This window comes from Prunus avium, chromosome 1 (assembly GCF_965620075.1).
Source record: "Prunus avium chromosome 1, drPruAviu1.hap1.1, whole genome shotgun sequence".
In the NCBI taxonomy this organism is placed as follows: domain Eukaryota; kingdom Viridiplantae; phylum Streptophyta; class Magnoliopsida; order Rosales; family Rosaceae; genus Prunus; species Prunus avium.
Window position 1 is genome coordinate 40711282 of NC_142284.1, and position 20121 is coordinate 40731402.

At 38.1% G+C, this 20121-nt stretch overlaps 4 protein-coding genes across 6 annotated transcripts; 2 read left to right on the forward strand and 2 right to left on the reverse strand.

The window, feature by feature from the left end:
• Positions 1-557: 557 nt before the first annotated feature.
• Positions 558-4112, forward strand: LOC110770910 (5'-AMP-activated protein kinase-like protein). Of its 2 annotated transcripts, none has more exons than XM_021975143.2 (8): positions 558-1314; positions 1754-1910; positions 2368-2563; positions 2655-2881; positions 3143-3231; positions 3308-3455; positions 3563-3631; positions 3737-4112. In XM_021975143.2, the coding sequence occupies exons 1-8, from the start codon at positions 737-739 to the stop codon at positions 3830-3832; spliced, it is 1560 nt and encodes a 519-aa protein (XP_021830835.1). In that variant the 5' UTR covers positions 558-736; the 3' UTR covers positions 3833-4112. The 2 variants fall into 2 exon arrangements, with proteins under 2 accessions (XP_021830835.1, XP_021830832.1); XM_021975140.2 differs by having other exon boundaries at positions 563-1314; positions 3086-3231.
• Positions 4113-4265: 153 nt separating this feature from the next.
• On the reverse strand, positions 4266-7165 carry LOC110770911 (Regulator of chromosome condensation (RCC1) family protein). Of its 2 annotated transcripts, none has more exons than XM_088246799.1 (7): positions 6595-7165; positions 6358-6510; positions 5960-6118; positions 5566-5724; positions 5174-5305; positions 4968-5051; positions 4266-4753 (listed from the first exon to the last, which is right to left on the reverse strand). In XM_088246799.1, the coding sequence occupies exons 1-7, from the start codon at positions 6818-6820 to the stop codon at positions 4461-4463; spliced, it is 1206 nt and encodes a 401-aa protein (XP_088102925.1). In that variant the 5' UTR covers positions 6821-7165; the 3' UTR covers positions 4266-4460. The 2 variants fall into 2 exon arrangements, with proteins under 2 accessions (XP_088102925.1, XP_021830836.2); XM_021975144.2 differs by having other exon boundaries at positions 5566-5733.
• A 203-nt stretch (positions 7166-7368) lies between these two features.
• LOC110770912 (homeobox leucine zipper protein) lies at positions 7369-8433 on the reverse strand. The gene is made up of 2 exons (XM_021975146.2): positions 7954-8433; positions 7369-7840 (listed from the first exon to the last, which is right to left on the reverse strand). The coding sequence occupies exons 1-2, from the start codon at positions 8302-8304 to the stop codon at positions 7580-7582; spliced, it is 612 nt and encodes a 203-aa protein (XP_021830838.1). The 5' UTR covers positions 8305-8433; the 3' UTR covers positions 7369-7579.
• An 8353-nt stretch (positions 8434-16786) lies between these two features.
• On the forward strand, positions 16787-18204 carry LOC110770909 (small multi-drug export protein). The gene is made up of 2 exons (XM_021975139.2): positions 16787-17349; positions 17790-18204. The coding sequence occupies exons 1-2, from the start codon at positions 16787-16789 to the stop codon at positions 18202-18204; spliced, it is 978 nt and encodes a 325-aa protein (XP_021830831.2).
• The last annotated feature ends 1917 nt before the right edge of the window (positions 18205-20121 follow it).

The following is a 20121-nucleotide window of genomic DNA, read 5'->3' on the forward strand; positions in this document are numbered from 1 at the left end:
TTCGTACCTTGAATGATGAATGAAGTCATCTATTTATAGGAGCCTCGGGGCTAGAGTTTCATAGAGATTGAGTCGGACTTGATTACATCCCTTTATTAGGATAATATTTAAATTAATGATATTATCTCATTAATTATAAGATAATATCCTATAATTAAGATATTATCCAAATAAATTAATTTAATTAACCAAATAAATTAATTTAATTAATTAATTTAATGGATAATATTTTTTCCCACATGGCATATTATGATTGAAGATGAAAATATTTGCTCCCACAACTACCATCTGCTTCATATCCCTCTCCTTATATATATTGAAGTAGTTGAGATATCGTTTAGTCAAAAACAAAAAAATAAAAGTAAGCGAATTGTTAGCCCGATTATAATAAGCCCAAAACATGGAAGTGGTTTTGGTTGGAACCAGTAATAATAAGCCCAAAATAAGCCTCTTCTATTTTATCCTTGTTCCACCTTATCCTCCAGATCCAAACATGCCCTTAATAAACAGTCAAAACGTACGGCCCCACATTCCGCTCCCAAATATCAGACACAGTAATCAGTAAGTACACAGTTGTATTTTTATTAAAAAAGGAAGTTTCTGATTTAATGTTGGTTTACGCTTTCGGTGGTTTTGTTCGTTGCTTGGCTCGCTCGCGCTCCCTTTTCCATTAGAGCGTACTACGCATAATACCATTTCGCCTTGCGCTCCAAGTGTTCGTCGAAATGCCTGAGCCATGCTCTCCTCCACCACCGCTGCGACCCACCTGCTCGTCTTGCCCTACTCCTTCCCGAATTTCACCCCTCACGCATTTCCTTCGATTCTCTACGTCGTTAATTCAAGAACCGCAAGGAGGCAGCAGTGTCTGAAGGCGATGAGCTTCGTTTCGGTTAGAGAAAGCGGGTGTTCTTTGTTTTTAGGGTTTTCAGAGTTTAAGAAAGGAGCGTGTTCTGGGTTTGTGAGGCGATGTAAAGATTGGGATAGAGAGGGGGATTTCACCTTGGAAACTGAGATTTTGGAGTTCATGAAGAGCTCGAAGAAGCCTGGGGCGTTTCCGAGCAAGAAGGAGCTTCTTGAAGCTGGGAGAGTGGATTTGGTCGATGCTATTGCGAGGAAAGGTGGTTGGCTTTCGTTGGGTTGGGATTTGGAAGAAGAAGAAGGAGCTCAAGATAGTAATTTTAGGCATTGGGATTCGATAGTGGCTAAAGAAGGCGAGAGCAGTGCTTCGAGTGGCAGTCTAATTGGGGCTTCAGGCATGGTTTCTTCGTTTTCTGATGATTCTTCTCAAGCAGCGTCGTCGTCTGGTAGATCACTGTGAGGATTCTATTAAAACGAACTTGTTGAAGTTTTAGATTTGTATTAGTCGCTGGTAAATTTTTGTATTCGTTTTCTATATCTTTATCGAGGACCAAGAGATTGACTTAGAGTTTTACTACTACTTCCATTAACCATGATGACATCTGCAGCGATGGCTTGCTTAGGTTTTGAAAAATCAACTGGGAATGAATAGATAATGGAACCTTATTGACCCCATCCTGTTATAAGAACTCAAGCCTCTCTCTCTCTCTCTCTCTCTCTCTCTCTCTCTCTCTCTCCATGATGAGATAACGAGATTTGATTAACTAAAATAAAAACTGCATTGCATAGGACAAGATTTCCACTGTTCATTGATTCCCCATTTTCAGTGATTATATCAAACATTAGTTATTTGGGAAGGGGAATCAACTAAAGTGTTTTTCTTTTATATGTGTAGAGAAGCTGCTACAACGGAGGATGATACTGGAATCGAGGGGATATTGAATCGATTGGAGAAACAGAGAAATTTGACGTTTGGATTTAATTTGAAAGAAAAAGAAGACGATGTTTTCTTCCCAAGTACTTACAAGTTTCCCGAAATCTCAACTGATGCGGTAAGTTTGTTATATTATTTTAACATTGTTTGTGTCTTTTGGTGGGGTGATAGTTTAGGGGAAAACATTATGCAAAGCTCTAATTTTTCCCTTGTTCACTTAACACATACTTCTATATACCTTTATGGTGGTTAGATGGTATTAAATTCTTAGAATTGAATTGCATTTTTTGTATCTTCCTTTGGGATTTCGTATAACTGAGATAAAATTAAATTCTAATTTATCAGCATATGTTAGTGAAACCAAAACTATATTTTGGTCTTTCCAATATCAAGTTGTTCATACCGTTGAAACTTGAAAGAGATGATAACAATTATGTTTGAACTCTCATGAGTGGCAGTCATCATTATTACAGCATCTCATGAAAGTAATTTATTTTTAAGAGTTTGATGTGATTGAATTCTTTGCATGTAGAACTTCTAAAACATAACGTGTGATGCTTGTTACATTGTAAAAGACAGTTGCTGGCCTTGTTAGAAGCAGCAGACCTGCATCATTGAACCCCAAAAAAGCTATTCTTAATGATTCAAGAGACAAGCCTAACCACAACAGATCTCTTTCAGACATTGATGTCCTAGCAGACTCACCAAGACCGGAAATGTGGAGAACTTGGAGCATCCAGAGGGCTGGATTTTCAGATCAGGATTTTGAAGGTATTTTATATTTACTTGTTTTCACTTTTCAGCGGCTCTATGGTTAGATAGTTTGGTTAAAATGACCTTTTGATGTTGATGTAATGTTCAGCTGCTGAAATTTCTTATGATAAAATGAGAGGGCCAGAGGATGTTTCAAGAGAAGAAATATTTCAATTAAGAGAAGTTGCTAATGAACCTTATCAAAGGAATAAACTGAATTCTCATCAGGAAGAGATCAGTCACAAGCAAATACGTGATCACATTAAGTACCTTGAATCAGAGCTCTCCTCTGCACTTCGTTCATTGAGGTCTAGATCTGATGAAGCTGCTTCACAGGTGGGTATGATCAGTCTTGATTATATGAATTTGTATGACTACTTCGAAATTTTGACTCTAAAGTTTTACCAATATGTTCAATTTCATCTATGGTCTCCAAGTTCTGTTTGCACTCAGGTTCTCTTGGGAAGCATTTTCATACTGTGATTGTGTTTTTGGAGGATTTGGGGAATTATATTAAACCCATTTTATATTTTTCATTAGGTTCATGAAAGCTCCTCTGATGATTTTCGTAAGCTTTCTGATGCCTGGGAGTTTCAGGAAAATGAGATTATGCATGCCCAGGACAAATTGCGTTCGACACGTGCAAAGTTGGCTGTTTTAGAAGGAAAGATGGCACTGGCAATAATGTATGCACATTTTCTGTTAATTTAAAAACAAGAATGTAACTTGCTTTACAATTGACATCTTGCCCACCCATCCCAGTGAAGCGCAAAAGGCTGTGGAGGAGAAACAGAAAAGGATAAATGATGCTCGTAGAGCCTTACAACTTCTTCGTACTACTTACATAGTTTGGCCAAATTCAGCCTCAGAAGTGCTCATTGCTGGATCATATGATGGTTGGACCACCCAGGTATGATCTCTTCTTGAATTGATCAGTTAGGTTGAATTAATATTAGCGAATGTCTGTTCTCCTCAGTTAAAATTACCAATGTTGTTATTTGCGGTGACTGGTTACAGAGAAAGATGGAAAAGTCCAGTACAGGAATCTTCTCTTTGTGCCTTAGGTTGTATCCGGGCAGATATGAGGTTAGCTCAGTTTTGTTATTTTCTGGTCATACTTTTAGTGTTTTACATCGTTGGGGGGCCATTGAGTAATGTGATTGTCTGACGAGTTTTCACCTTGCATTTCAGATCAAATTTATTGTTGATGGTGAATGGCGGATTGATCCCCTGCGCCCTATTGTTCACAACAGTGGATATGAAAACAATGTCCTGATCATAACGTAAGACACAGAAGAGCCCGGCAAGCATAACAAGATATTCTAATGATGAATTTAGCGCAAGCAACGGTTGTTTCAGCGAGCGTCCCACCATCCCTTCCCCCCCTCTCCTCCTCTTCTTTTTTTTTCCTCTTGTGTCATAGGTGGAGTAGGTGGTAGATTTTAACTGATGTGATTCTTTTGTCAGGATTCATATGTAATACCATTGGGTGCCTGCTTTCTAATTCATGTAAAACCCAAATTATACATTTGTGGTAATTGATTCAATGAGATTTTTTATTTTTTTTTCAGGAAATGTTCTTAATTATAACCGGAAGACCGATCCCTGGGATATAACTTTGTGTTTGATTCCTTAAGGGCAAACTTAATTTGAAGTTCGCAGCTTTTTTGTTTTCTTGTAAGGAATATTTGTAGCTTAATTAACAAGCCCAAAGGCGGCAAAGCTTAAATTCTCTGTTGTATAAGAAAGTTATTGTCCAAATACCACAACCTGTAAAACAAATATTTACACAACATGAACCAGATAAAGCTCCGGTAATATGATTGTACTTGCTCTCTTGGAGCCACAAGTTCAACTCCTTGTGGAAAAATCAATTTATATCGGTGTCCATTTCAGTCAGCATCCGTAAGTAGGGTTAACCAGCCTGAGAAGGGCGACACGAAGTTCTTATTGCAATTGTAAAACCACTGCCACAGTAAATCTCAATTAAGCCGGCTTCTTTCTGAAATTTGTGGCTGAGACTCACTTCTTGAGGACTCGTTTGATCTCTTATATTTCCCAAGCCAAGCTGACCATGTTCACCCCATCCCCATGTCTTAAGTACCCCATTCTCTGTTACAATAGCAGAGTGCTCAGCTCCAGCTGCAATGTGCAGAGTTCTACTCCCTTCAAGCCCAGGGACTTTCTCCAGGACAACTTCTCTTGAATCTGCCAATGTTCAAAGAACCACACATGTAATCAGCAGAAATCACAATTTGACCACGATGATCATTCAGATATAATCAACTCCAGTTGTCTGCGCCTGCCCATTTAACTTACCAGAAAAATCCAGTTTCCTATTTCAAGGGCAAGTAGTGTATGGAACAGTAAATTATCACTTAATAAATACATGTTACTTTGTGGACCAAATTAGATGCATTACCGGCTAAGTGCTTGACTGGAGTCATTTTATCAGGATTACTAAGGACTCCATGGTGATTTCCACCAAACATAAAAACCTCTCCACCTGTTTAAGATATCCAAGGCAGCTATTTAACAACATGATATCGTTCCACCAGGGAAAATGAAGAAATTTAATAAATAAATGAATAAACAGAACTGGTTAAAACATGAAATAAATGCACATACCAGTTAGTACTAAAGCATGATTCCATCCAAGAGCAATTTTGGTAAAGCAGAATGATGTAGGTAAACGCTGTGGCGTTTGAGCACTTAAAGTGCCACCAAACCCTCTTCCCCAAGTGTACAAATGCCCATCAGCTAAGGTAATAGGAAAGAAAAGAAAACGACAATCAGGAAAACAATTCACTGAGGCAACTAGTGTTTCCATCAGTACTTGCGCTAGGCTTCACAAGCTTCTTTACTACGTGAAAACTGTGGACCATGACTAGCCTTGAAAGTTCTTATCTCTTACATGGACTGGATCGTTTTAAAGCTACAGTTCAAGACATCCATCTTACAAGCAATGTGATCTGCTTTAATGGCCAAATCAAGAAAAAATGAAAATTTTCTGGACTCACCGGATAATGCTGTACTATGATCTCCATTTGCATTGATGCTAGCGATCTTTACACCTTCAAATCCACAACTTCGTTCAGGAAGACTAACTAAATTGATTTTATCCTTGGCGATACCCAGTTGACCACGCTTCCCAGAACCAAACCCATAAACTTCATCTCCTGAACCACCTGCACTATATTAATCTTAGTTGTGGAAACTTAAGCTGGATGGTAATGATTAGGCATACACTTCACACATCATATACACTAGGACAAATGGGCTATATTGACTAAAGGAAATGCCTTTATCTTGTAATACAAGCATGCCACGGAGCTTATACATCCAAATAAAACGGCACCTCTACATTAAAGCATTGTGTCTGCCAGAAACATACAAGATCATCCTTGCAATTACCTCTCAGCAAAACAAGGGAATGGCGCATTCCACATGCTATCTGTTCCACGTGCTTACTAGCAAAGAAGGAGACTTCGACAGGATAGCAATGTAACCTGTAATCGCCATGCCCGAGCTGACCAAATGTGCCGTCTCCACATGTGAAAAGAGCCCCTGTATCTGAAAACAACCAAGTAAAGACCAAAACCAGAAAATAGTTTAGTAAGCCCCATACTTCAAGTTGTCTTCCAATTAAACACACCAGAACCAGATATATTGACACAGACAGAAAAAGCAGAAAAAGCAGAAAATTTGAAGTACGGGGAAAATCTAAAATTGGTTTTTTTATGCTAATAATACGGATACAAACAAGCATAAAAATATCAGCACAGATTGTAACATCAACTGCCTGAATATACCTGAAACGAAACCAGAGTGGTTCCAACCAGCAGAAACATGAGTAATGAAGTAGTTGTTCAAAGACATAACAAGCTTGGGATGTGGACTATTGACCGTATCAGAATGACCCAGTTGACCAGACGTGCCTCTTCCCCATGTCAGTACCTTCCCAACTGCAAAAGGGGTCAGATTTTTTGGTTCCTAAGAAAGAAAAAAAGAAGACTGTTTATAATATTAGATGAAAGAAAGGAAGAGACCGGAGGTCAAGGCAAGAACATGAGCGCCGCCGCAGGCAAGGAAAGAGATGGGTCCGGCGGAGGAGAGAGATGTGAGGTGAAGCAGCTGAGGGAGGAGCTCGTCCTGCGGCCTGCCCGTGCCCAGCTGCCCGTCCGTTCCTGCCCCCCAACTCCATATCTCTTGCTCTCTTCCTTCTTCTTCTTCTTCTTCGTGCTTTACTATTTTCCCTTCTTCATTCTCTTCCATTACTACGATGCTCTCCGCTCTTCCCTTTTAAGTTTCAAGTTTCAACTCCACTGGAATTTCTTTTGCTTTCTGTAAAGTCTGTTAAGATGCTCATCATTTGGGCTCTTTGGGCTCCTACTCAAAATTTTTGGGCTTCGACATGTAGCTTCTATTAAGTTGGTAAATCGTATAGTATTTGATAGCTTTTGTTTACGATGAAAAAGATGAACCCGAACTTTCAGATTCTTCACTTCTTTCCCCTGTTTATTGAGTAGTTGAGTCCAAGAAGAAAGCTTGGTACGAGTCTCATTTATTCTTCCCAATATTTCATTACTGTGTCACTTGAAAGTCCAAGAAGCTTCAACTTCCAAAGGCAAACTGAGAATCTCAAATTCAGCCTCAATCCAACCCACTTGTGATGCAGTTATCAAAACCAACACAAACATGTTTGAAAGAAATGCAATCCCATTCGCAAATACAAGTCACAACAACTAGATTGTTGAAGTAAAAACAGAGTAAATTCACAACAGATGGCTGCTTGATTCATGGAAACAAAACAACGCACAAAATCAGAAACCAAAGAAAAGCAACATTGGATTCACGACCAAACATAAAAACATCAACCCTTTATCTAAATAACTTATACAACTTCGAAGTTTGAAGTACCTAACTCACGCAGCTCCATACCAACATATTCTTCCATTCCCAACTATATAAACCAAAACCCAATGCTAATGTTACAAACTAATCCTTCAAATTCCAAATAACTGACTACGAAAGTTAGAGAATGTCATCATAAGCAACGATTTCTCGGGCTTTGGCAGGCACATCCAATACTGAAGAACCATCGGCAGCAGCAACTCTGGGGTTCACTATAGCCGAAGCAAGCTTGTTGCCTCTACCATGTCTCCTCAGAGGCACCTCAGCCCTCAAAAGATTGGAATTTGAGGATGACCCATTACTAGAGTCTCTGTTTTCAGCACCAACTCCAACTCCTTTCCTCCATTGGGCAAGTGGGTCTGTTGCCCAAAGGACCTGCAACTGCAACAAAACCCCAAATTTCAACCAACTTTGCTAAAATTCGAAAACCCACAAAGAAACGAAGAAAAAAGCAAGCTTCTATTGGCAATTGAAGGGAAACTTAAAAAGATTACCTTTTTAGAGTCGAGGGTAATGCCAAAGGACGGGTCGAGGGAGGCGGCAATGGCGGCTTCAGCCGAGTCGGTGGCGCGGTAGGTGACGTAGCCGACCGCATCGCGGTCAATGCGGATGCGAGAGATGGCTCCGTATATTTCGAACCGGGACTTGAGGTCTAGGACGGAGCAGTCTGGCGGGAGACCTGTAATGACAAGAGCCGGCGGTGGCGGCAGCTTGTAAGTTGGCTTGTCGAGCTCTGGTTCGGGCTCCGGATGAGGAGGCAGGGGACGACGGCGTTTCCATCCGGAGGCGGAGGCGGGGACGGGGACGTGGCGGGAGAAGTAGGGTTTGTCTCTCTTCCGGCTCATGTTTTTTGGTGAAGAAAATTGGGGGTCTTGTGTTGTGTTGGTAGATGTACGACTTCAATTCCGGGGTTGTCGTTCATATACTGATATGATATCATATGAGTTCGGAGTTTGACTGTCTATGTGGGTTGACTATTTTCTCTTTAACCAATAAGGATTCCACCGTTCTTATGAGAATAGAAAATAAACTTGTTCACAAAAATAGGAAAAAAGAAGTTACACAATGCTCACTATTGTCTTAGCGTTCGAAAACAAAAAAATTTGTGGATTTTCAGTTGTAGACCGTTGATTGAGGTGTAAAACAAATCGAATTGAAACAAGTACAACATGAATACAAGAAAGTAGATGCACGAAATGGGATATAAATATTGACATGTGTATCGTGCTCCTTTGTGTCACTGTGTAGAAAGTATTCAATTTTGAACACTTAATTTCCTTTTATAGTTGCAAATGCATTTAAAATTGACGTGTGTATCGTGCTCCTTGTTATGGGTATTTTTTTGGGAAATAGCGGTATATACCCCCAATTTTATAATCTCAATTAAAAATACCACTGCTTCCCAATTTTTTTAGAACTAATACCTATAAATATAAAATTATTGTCCACTTATTGCTGAATTTTCACAAGTTCAGAAATTTTAGGTCACTCAGCTCTCTCTCTCTCTCTCTCTCTGGCACAGCTCTCTTTCTCTTTGGTTTCTGTCTAACGCAGCTCTCTGTGTCTCTCTTGGCTCTCTCTCTCTTGGCTCTCTCTCTCTCTAGCGCAACTCTCTGTCTCTCTCTTTGCTCTCTTTCTCATAGCGCAGCTCTTTCTCTCTCTAGCTTCGTTATGTCTTTTTCTCCCTCTATTCGGTCTCTTGCTCTCTGTTTGGAATCGCGAATCCCTCCCTTTAGGTATGTCTTCTGAATAGCTGCTTGCAACCTTGAAGCTTTAGTGGATTGCCGACCTCGAAAAGGTAGTGTTGATGGTTATTTTCTTAAAATCAGTGGGATTATGTGAAATGGGTTATATTTTGATTGTTTGGGTTTGTGTTAAATTTGTTTTGGCTTTAATTGCTTTGGGTTAGGTTTTGTTGAATATTCATGCTCAGTCATCTGGGTTTGTACCAATTGCACTTAGATTGGTCTGGATATGTGAATCTTGAAACTTGGGATTTTCCATTTGAAGTAGTAGATCTGTATAGTGTGATTCTGATGTGTTATTGGTATACTGCTGTTGTGTTCCTCTTATTTTACCGTCGTATTGCTGTTATATTGCTGTTATATTGCCATTGTATTGTATGGTTATTGTGGTTATTTGTTCTATTTCTAAGTTGATTCAATTCTCTTATGAAAATTTATTTGAAGTCTTATACATAGTTTTTGCTCTAATTTTTTGTTTTGAATTATTCGTTAAAGTTTATTTATTTATTCATTTAAAATTTTGGAATTGATGAGATATCTGGTCTGGGCTTGAGATTACCCTAATTTATTGTTCTTTATTGTGATTGTGATTTTAGCTAAGGATTGGCTTACTCGTGCTATGTTTTGTTTTTGGCATCTCATGTGCCAATCATAAAAATGGTATATTCTTGGTTCTGTTGTTCCTAACAATTTCTCATTTCCTTAGAATAATCATAGCAAGGTTAATATCATTTATTGTTGTGAGTGCATCTAGTGATAGACGTTGAGGACAGAAAGTGCATGTGAAGAAATTGTTTTGTTCAAATAAAAGAAACCTGCATAGAGTGATGTAAAAGATAATGTTTACGTGATTTTTTTTTGTGTGGTTAATGTATTAAATATCTAAGAAATAAAAGCAGATTTCAATTACAAGTCTTTGGATTCAACATAGTAGAGTAGTTCAAGTAAATAAATGGGTATTTCATTCCTGTGGTTTTTGTGGAGGTACACCATTGTATCATGCTTATTTTCTCTTCTGATGATATGGTTCTATAATGTATTTGTTTGGTCAGGCTGGCTTGATAAGTGCATGAGCTATGCTGAAAAGTGGCAAAAAAACTTAAAATGCAAAGCAATAGGCTCCTTAAATACACAATTTTGCATAGCAAAAGGTGCTTTTTGGTGTAAAAAATGCTCGTTTGAATACAATAGTAGGGTAATAGGCTCTTTGAATACAATGATATAATAATAGGCTATTGATAAGTGCTGAGTTTGTTTTGTTTTGTTTTTTTTTTTAAATATGTGACCTTAATTATGAATTTTAATGCAATATTTTTGAACAATTGATTTATAATAGAAAAACAACATGCATACATTATGAACAACGACTCTTTGATCATGGGATATTGGTATTGCTAGTAGCTAGTTATTAGTATTTGTGTCCAAGAAGACCCCATTGTGAGCACAACTTTGACAGAGTGGTTATAGAGATAAGAGGTGCTAAGAAATTAGATATTCTGATTTGTTCAATTACATTGCACCATCTTATTATAGTTACAGCTAACCTCAACTGGCTTACTGAACAGTTGTAACCGATAAAAGAGTTATAACCAACACTATTTATTTGGATATGACAATTTTCTAAATGGCTTTGAGCCGTTGAATTAGTAGGTCAGTTGTAAATAGCTGGGGTTTTGTTTATGCTCTGTATTTTTTGTTTATTTTTCACTTAATATCCTATAATAGGCTATTGATAAGTGCTAATTGTTTATTGCTTGTTATTGTCTAGATTGCAACGGACTGAAATTATTTTTATAATATTGGCGTGTAAGGAAATATGGTTTTTTCAATTAAGTTGATGATTGCAGAGGAAGAAAAGTTCCAAGGAAAAGCATTGTCCCTATCCCATACAAAGACTGCAATCAGTACCATGAAGGAGAAATTCAGTCAGCAACAGCTACGAAGGTTTGAAGAGAGTTGTTTTGGTCATCTCCTACTGATTGAGGAGCTGAAGTGGACTTCGCCAATTGTCCACGGCTTGTTATTAAGGAAGGCTGATCCGAAGATAGTTTCCCAAGTGAAAGGACAAAGACATGGATCTTTTGATGGACCTGTAGTAAGGGTGAGTGCTGCTTCAGTTCATCTCACCCGAGTACATGGATCTTTTGTTGCCTTCGTTTTCCCTTCGCGGGATAGTATTGTTAAGGTTCGGTGGCGATTTGTTTTGCATGTGTAAAATGTAGTCTGTAATGGATGTGTGTCTATTGTATGTAGATTCACTTAATATTGATGTTATATTGTATGTATATTGCTTAATATTGCCTTTGTATTGTATAGATAGTGTATGCATATTGCCACCCTATTGGATGTATATTGTAATACTATTGCTATCGTATTATCCTTATATTGCTCTAATATTGCCTATATAGTGTAAGTATATTGGCCTAATATTGCTATTATATTGTATGTCATGGCATTTGGTCTAATAACAGTCTCCACTTCGTTCAAATTAATCCTGAATTCAAATATCACGGACACGACAATTGTTATCCATCCTTATATTACCATGAATTGATGTTGACCTTTCAAATGATAGTTGGAGTTGCACATCGATTCATATTCAAAAGGAAAGTAATTCTCTCCCTCAATGAATCATTGTTCAAAAGAAGGCAGCTATCAAATATTAGGTACAAAAATGCAATATCCACGGTAAATTAATTGGGCACAAACCACATATTACAAAACCAGGATGATTTTTGGCATGCTTGAAAAGAGAAGGGCCAAATACAACAGAAAAGAAAATCCATTCAAGCTTGTACAATGGAACGCACAATAACCCTTTTACATGTCCTTCCAACACCAGTGTGAAGTATCATTGGATGGTACCGTAGAACTCTAGGTCCATGCGGAATTTGAAAGAAGAAAACTTATTCAGAATCTTTCATATTTGTAACCACTTTGCTTGTTCTCGGAGGAAGAAACAAAAATAATAATAATAATAAACTGTGTGATTTCAATTATTTCAAAAGATTGATGTCAATACTGTTTGTTTGACATTATAAGGGCATCTCTCACACAATTAAGCCCACAAAATAAACTAAACATGCTATAAGCTCCACAATAATATTTACTTCATCTCCATAATCAGAATATTGGGGGAAAATAACCACGGAGAAATACATGAAATGAAAAACAACTCGGCAGTGACTGTGAGATTGTGTACATAAAACTTGGAACAACCAAACCAATTAAAGCTAAGCCATCTCATACGTATGCCTACATAAAATAACAGTGTATGGTCATCTTCTTTAGAATATTGCAATCAATACTTGGTTGAGACCGACCGGCAAAAAAAACTGGGTTAAGTACAGAGATAGAGTTTATGAATGGCAGTTCCAGAATTAAGACCTATGTTAATTTGTAACTGCCATCGAGTCAGTTCATAGTGCCAAATGCAGCTATCTGGCACACATGTATGACAAGCCAAAAGAAAAAAAGCAAAGTAAAAAAGAAAAAAGAGGCATGACATCAATGGGAACCTCAGTAGAAAGCATCAGATATGCATACAAGCAGATTGGCTCCATTACAATGTTCAAGAATGATGTAAATACTAGATAAAAGAGTTCTTATTCAAACCTCAGCAGGTTTCTCGGTTTCATTCCTGGACCCTCCCTCCCAATAATATAACAACTTGAACAATATAAGGAAACTTCAGGGCGATTGCCCCAAAAAGGTTATGTAGAAACATGAAATACATAAGTACTCTCCCTAAGACCTGCTTAGATTTCATCCTCCTCGAATGGATCTCGTTCAGGGTAGTCACCAACCTGAAATTGCATTAGTCACATTAGTCAACTCCATGAACAAGTCATGCAGGAAATACACAAAGGCACTCAATAGACTGTTAGCTAAAAGGTTTGAAGTTAAGAATTTTACAATGATATTACTTATCCGCTGTGAATGAATATAAAGAAACCCTTTCAATTAGGTCTTTAAAAGCAATTTCATTTCACATAAGACACTTCAGATGGAAAAGGTATGTGCACTAGAATGGTAGGAATCCAATTGCATTTAACAGTCATTGCTGACTCCACGATTTGCAATTAACCAAGTCATCATTGAGGAATAGTTCCTAAGCTAACTCCCCGCCTTAACCTTGAGTTCTTCTTCTAATGTATAACAGTAAAAGTCTTAATTTTTTTTTTATTGAAAAACACTCACACCTTCTAGATTAAATTGTCAAATAGGACTCCATATATCGAATTTTACCTTAATCATTGACAAATTTCATTTATCATACTTTTGCAACAGTTCCCAGTAATACAAAATCTACGAGTCCCTCTTAACAAAACTACCAGAGACATATCACTTAGTTATCACAGTTTGCAACATTGGATGACAGTCCATACCAAGAAGGATATAGGTGAACTTTCAGCTTATCCAGGGCTAAAAGGTGAGCCCCAAACTATTGTTCTGTTCATGAAGCGGTTGAAATACCACAGATGGGTGACAACCTATGAGCTAACAGGTCATATTAAACTTTAAAACAAACACATTCATGTTCCTTGTGAAACAGCCAATCGAACCAAACAATAATATACTCCACATCTTGATAGGAAAATCAGGAAAAAAAATCATTTCGAAGTGTTCTAGAATACAAATGCATACGAACCTTTACTTTGTCTGGCCGAACGATTCCACCATGAAGTGGGGGGCAATTGAAATATCTTGTTCCTTTCACCCTATAATATGAAGAAGAGGAATCTCAACCAAATAATATGCAGAAAACAGGAATGCAAATTTAAAATAGGCAATTCAAAAATGTCCACTCATGGTATAGCAAAATCACAACATGAAAGAATTTTGGTTCTAGCGGATTTAGTAACATACCAAATATCACCAACACTGTAATAGACACCAATTTCAAGAAATATAAGGTTGTATGTGCAGAATTTCAGAGGGAAGAATATTCAAAATTCACCAATCTTAGAAACTAGTTCAGTGACAAGAATGGCTATTGATTGGATTCATACACATATGGGGTGAGCCCTAAATTCTCCAAAGCATTTAAAATTGTATAATATGAGTTTAGATTCCATTATCTTCGTAACACATAACAATTAGTGTTTCTTTTTGCTCGTAGTGCACTGTAATATAATGTTGCACTGAATGACACAAACATGATTTACCAAACCTGATAAAAGAGAGAAAGAATGAAGAAAAGCATGCTGTAACAAAACATGTACACTACTAGCTAAAAGGAAGAACAAAAATAATAAAGTAGAAGGGACAAAAAAGTGTATCTTTACTACCAGACAATATTACATGTTATCAACCAAAACCAGATGAGAAGCATCCACCAATTTAACACACACAAAACCAAGCGTCAACCAAGAATTTACTTTTTGCAGGTAAAATGAGAGTTATATATATTATTTCCTATGGGAATTTTCTCCTTGAGCAAAATATACTCACGAGAATGGAAAAATTGTGATGTACTCAATCAAAAGATAGCAGACATAATATATTAGCTCATAGTCTAGCTTATAGATACTAGGCTCTCTTTTTTTTTAGGTTGAACTACTCTACTATGTTGAATCCAAAGACTTGTAATTGAAATCTGCTTTTATTTCTTAGATATTTAATACATTAACCACACACACAAAAAATCACATAAACATTATCTTTTACATCACTCTGTGCAGGTTTCTTTTATTTGAACAAAACAATTTCTTCACATGCACTTTCTGTCCTCAACGTCTATCACTAGATGCACTCACAACAATAAATGATATTAACCTTGCTATGATTATTCTAAGGAAATGAGAAATTGTTAGGAACAACAGAACCAAGAATATACCATTTTTATGATTGGCACATGAGATGCCAAAAACAAAACATAGCACGAGTAAGCCAATCCTTAGCTAAAATCACAATCACAATAAAGAACAATAAATTAGGGTAATCTCAAGCCCAGACCAGATATCTCATCAATTCCAAAATTTTAAATGAATAAATAAATAAACTTTAACGAATAATTCAAAACAAAAAATTAGAGCAAAAACTATGTATAAGACTTCAAATAAATGTTCATAAGAGAATTGAATCAACTTAGAAATAGAACAAATAACCACAATAACCATACAATACAATGGCAATATAACAGCAATATAACAGCAATACGACGGTAAAATAAGAGGAACACAACAGCAGTATACCAATAACACATCAGAATCACACTATACAGATCTACTACTTCAAATGGAAAATCCCAAGTTTCAAGATTCACATATCCAGACCAATCTAAGTGCAATTGGTACAAACCCAGATGACTGAGCATGAATATTCAACAAAACCTAACCCAAAGCAATTAAAGCCAAAACAAATTTAACACAAACCCAAACAATCAAAATATAACCCATTTCACATAATTCCGCTGATTTTAAGAAAATAACCATCAACACTACCTTTTCGAGGTCGGCAATCCACTAAAGCTTCAAGGTTGCAAGCAGCTATTCAGAAGACATACCTAAAGGGAGGGGTTCGCGATTCCAAACAGAGAGCAAGAGACCGAACAGAGGGAGAAAAAGACATAACGAAGCTAGAGAGAGAAAGAGCTGCGCTATGAGAAAGAGAGCAAAGAGAGAGACAGAGAGTTGCGCTAGAGAGAGAGAGCCAAGAGAGAGAGAGCCAAGAGAGACACAGAGAGCTGCGTTAGACAGAAACCAAAGAGAAAGAGAGCTGTGCCAGAGAGAGAGAGAGAGAGCTGAGTGACCTAAAATTCCTGAACTTGTGAAAATTCAGCAATAAGTGGACAATAATTTTATATTTATAGGTGTTAGTTCTAAAAAAATTGGGAAGCAGTGGTATTTTTAATTGAGATTATAAAATTGGGGGTATATACCGCTATTTCCCTATTTTTTTCGTGTTTAGTTACCCTTTTTTTTTGTAAGTGTCCTTTTTTGTTTGTTGTATGGGAGTGAATCAAACTGTGAATCTATCATTACCCTAACACATTAGCCTCCTCCATCACCACTTGGCCAACTCCAACGGCTTAAAACTCCCCCCTTTGTTTTGGTTTGTACACCAATTCTTAACATCTTCCCAAGAATCTACTGTTCCCGTAAATCGCAAAGAAGGGGAAATGAGACAAGAAAAAATGTTTAAAAGAAATGAAGGCAAGTTACCAAGTCTCTTCACGGACCATTTTATTGTTGCTTCACATTTTTAGCCCTACCATAACTCCAAAAGATCTCAAATCTTAAGCACTTCTCCAACAAGACCTTGGTAATTCCTCCATACTTGTTGTCTTATGCCGTTTAAGCCTCAATGCTCATCTCAACCTTAGCCATACCCGAAATCTTACTATTAAAACCCAAACTTTAAACAAAAGCAGCTTATAGCCTCCATCCACTTTGCAACATTTTGATGGGTGCTTCGAAAACCTTGTTTGGAAACAGTAAATTTTCAGTCAAACAACCATTCACAAATCCACAACAGAAAGCCCCCAACACCTCGGCTCACAGAATTTCTATCAGACACCTAACTCGGAGGCACAGAACCTGAGCTGACAACCCATCAACTCTCCAACTTCCCATTTGCAATGGCTCTATTTTTATCAGCATCAACATCACCATTAACATCAAATTTGTCTCTTGGAAAGACCCGCTTCAGATTTTCACCAAAACATGGCCGCCCCTCCATTGCCCATAGCATTCAACCCCGATTCAATTCAAATGCAGACTTAAATTTCCAAACTTTGTCCCCTTTAAACCCTCTTTTGGCAAATTCACCCCTTTCTCACGTTGCAACAAGAGTTTCTTCACATGGGTTTCTTGATAAAGATGAGAAAGATGATATTTTGCCAGTCTTTGAGGAACGGCCAGTCAAATTTGTTTTTTGGGTTTTGGTTTGGGCCTCTGTGTCCCTTGCTTTGTTCGCAGCTTCTGGGGATGCTAATGCGGCAGCAGCTGCTGCAGCTGATTCCATTAGAGCCTCCAGTTTTGGCCTGAAGATTGCGAGTGCGCTTCGAGGCTCAGGCTGGCCTGATGAGGCTGTGGTATTTGCCCTGGCTACGCTTCCTGTGATTGAGCTTCGTGGGGCTATTCCTGTTGGTTACTGGCTGCAACTCAAGCCTGTTATGCTAACCGTTCTATCCGTTCTGGGGTTAGTCTTTTCCCTCTGTATCCGTATTTTGATATTCCACTTGATTTTTTTTGGATTTTTTTTTCTCCAATGCTCTTTTACAACTTTGCCTTTGTTGTTCCTTTGTATCTGTTTGATAGAATATGCCTGCTTATGGTGATATAGAGCAATGGGCTACTTTACTTTTAAACAATTCATCCTTCATTCAGTATTTTCCTAATGCCCTATTTGTCTTTTGCCCAATTTTGATCAAAAGGGTGCTTCAAGTTTCAGTATTTTACCTTTCTATGTATTACGTTGTTGTGTCCAAGGTATATTGTGCGATGATCAGGAGAGCAGTTTAATTTTCTTTCATGAAATTAACAAAGTTTGGGACTATATATATATCTGTAGGAATTAACAAAGTTTAGGACTATGTATATCTGTAGGAAGTAACAAAGTTTAGGACTACGTATCTGTAGGAACATGGTTCCTGTGCCCTTCATCATACTTTACTTGAAGAGATTTGCATCTTTCCTTGCTGGAAAGAACAAGGCCGCAGCTCGGTTCCTTGACATACTGTTTGTGAGAGCCAAAGAGAAAGCTGGCCCTGTAGAGGAGTTCCAATGGCTTGGTCTGATGCTGTTTGTGGCTGTGCCTTTCCCTGGAACAGGAGCATGGACAGGAGCCATCATAGCTTCCATTCTTGATATGCCATTCTGGGCAGCAGTGTCTGCAAATTTCTTTGGTGTTGTATTGGCTGGGCTTCTAGTAAATTTGCTGGTGAACCTTGGTCTCAAATATGCAATTATCACTGGTATTATCCTCTTCATTATATCCACATTCATGTGGAGCATCCTTCGGAACCTTAGGAAGTCTTTAAGCTCATCAAGCTGATATGACATTGGAAATTCTTAAAGTAATCCAATCCCTCACAAGGGTTAACTGATGATCTTTGAATTTTGAGATTGTATGCTTTCGCTACTCACTTTCTACATGTTTATCCGTATCAATGCATATTTTGACTCAATACACAACATTTCTGTAGAAGATGTATGAATGCTTTGTGATTTCTGAAACCTGAATGTGAAGCAATATTAGATGAATCTCTCTCAAAGAGGTTATGGTAGCTGACAATGCAAGGCTTTTTCTTCCACTTCTTTCTAGAATAAATTTGTCACTGTCGTAACACCCTCATACCTATGTATCTTGTTCCTAGTATGGTCATGGTTTGGAGTAATTAAAGTAATGCGTCCTCCTGCTCATTTCAAACAACAGAGCGGAGTTGTTATCTGCAATGTGCTTGCAGTCGGATTAAGTTTGTCTTGTCACTTGATGAACATCTCTCATTTTGTTTGTGCTAGTTAAACCACAATGGATGGTTCACCTATGCTGCTCTCCAAATAAATTTACATGGGATGTGTTTAATCATGAATATCATTCTATCCCCTCTGTTATTCTAAATCTATTTCTTCAAATATTGGTAAAGAATTCCAAATGTACTGATCTTATGAACTTGTTAACATATGCTTCAAAGGAGAAGGATTTGCTTTCTGATATTGAAGTGATTGTCCTGGCTAACACCTTTGAAGAATGCTCTTGTAAAAGCTCTCATAGAGATACCATGAAATTGTGTATGTTTGTAAATCCTCTTCAGTTCTTGATATTTATTCTTGTTTCGTCAGGGTACATCCTATGCTAGCTAGCTTTGTGGAAGGGGGATCCATGTCTTTTCCTATTGGGCTTAAGATTGGATGGTTTTTTTTTCTGATATTTCATTCCTCTCGGCTTTTCTGAGGTGGAGTCATTCTATAGTGAGAGCCTTATCTATGGCCCTTAGGTGAAGTCCTATCTCTTAACCGTTGAATCAGGCTAACCAATGTAATCCAATGGCTAACCAATTTGATCCAACGATTACGAAATAGAGCCTCACTTATAAGGCCCTTATTATAGAATTCTTGTTCTGAAATGACCCACATTTTCATATAATGGATTAAACTAGCGGAAAGCCCACCTTTTTTTTTCCTTTTTTTGGTTGAAAGGCAAAGCCCATTTTCAAATATGGGCTATGGACAACAACGTTGAGATCTCGTTTGGTAGACTGATTGATTTGGATTAGATTGGGGTTGAGTTCAAATCAATCTTACGAATCACACTCCTCTAAGTGGCATTTGTAAGAGACAATATCTTAAACTGTTGCTGACTTAATAAGTCTAATTATGTTCATCAAACTTCGCATGAAAGGTTGGGTAGGCTACTATACTAGACAATGCATAGGCACTGGCCCACTGCCATGGTCGAATCAGCTGACGAAGAAGAAAGTGTGGGCAGGCACGTGGTTAGTAGGACCCCCGAAAGAGACCGCACACGTGTGACATCATCACCCAGACCCAGAGAGAGCGAGGTTGGTTGGTTGGATGATCAAGAGGTGACAGTGCTGTCTCAATACCAACAAAAGCCCATATCCCAGTCCCGGGGCCCAACTGTAATGCATGACCCGCCCCATTACATTCTTATCCTGCTCTGTCTCTACCCTCCTCTCCTGGAACAGAGACTACGGAAAGGAACCCTTCTGCAGTGGGGGCCAGCCCTTTTCCAAGCTCTTGCTTTCATACCCACCATGGGATTATCGCCACGTTGCATGCGCATCTGTATATACGGCCCACATGTGGGCCCGGCCCATTAAAATGCCATCCCGGTGCATGCTCCTGCGGTGTGGTGGCATGCTTGGATACTGACACGTATGTGGTGGATGTTCAAGCCACTTCTGATGGTACCGGACGAATGCGATTGTCTGTTTCAGAAATGGAATGG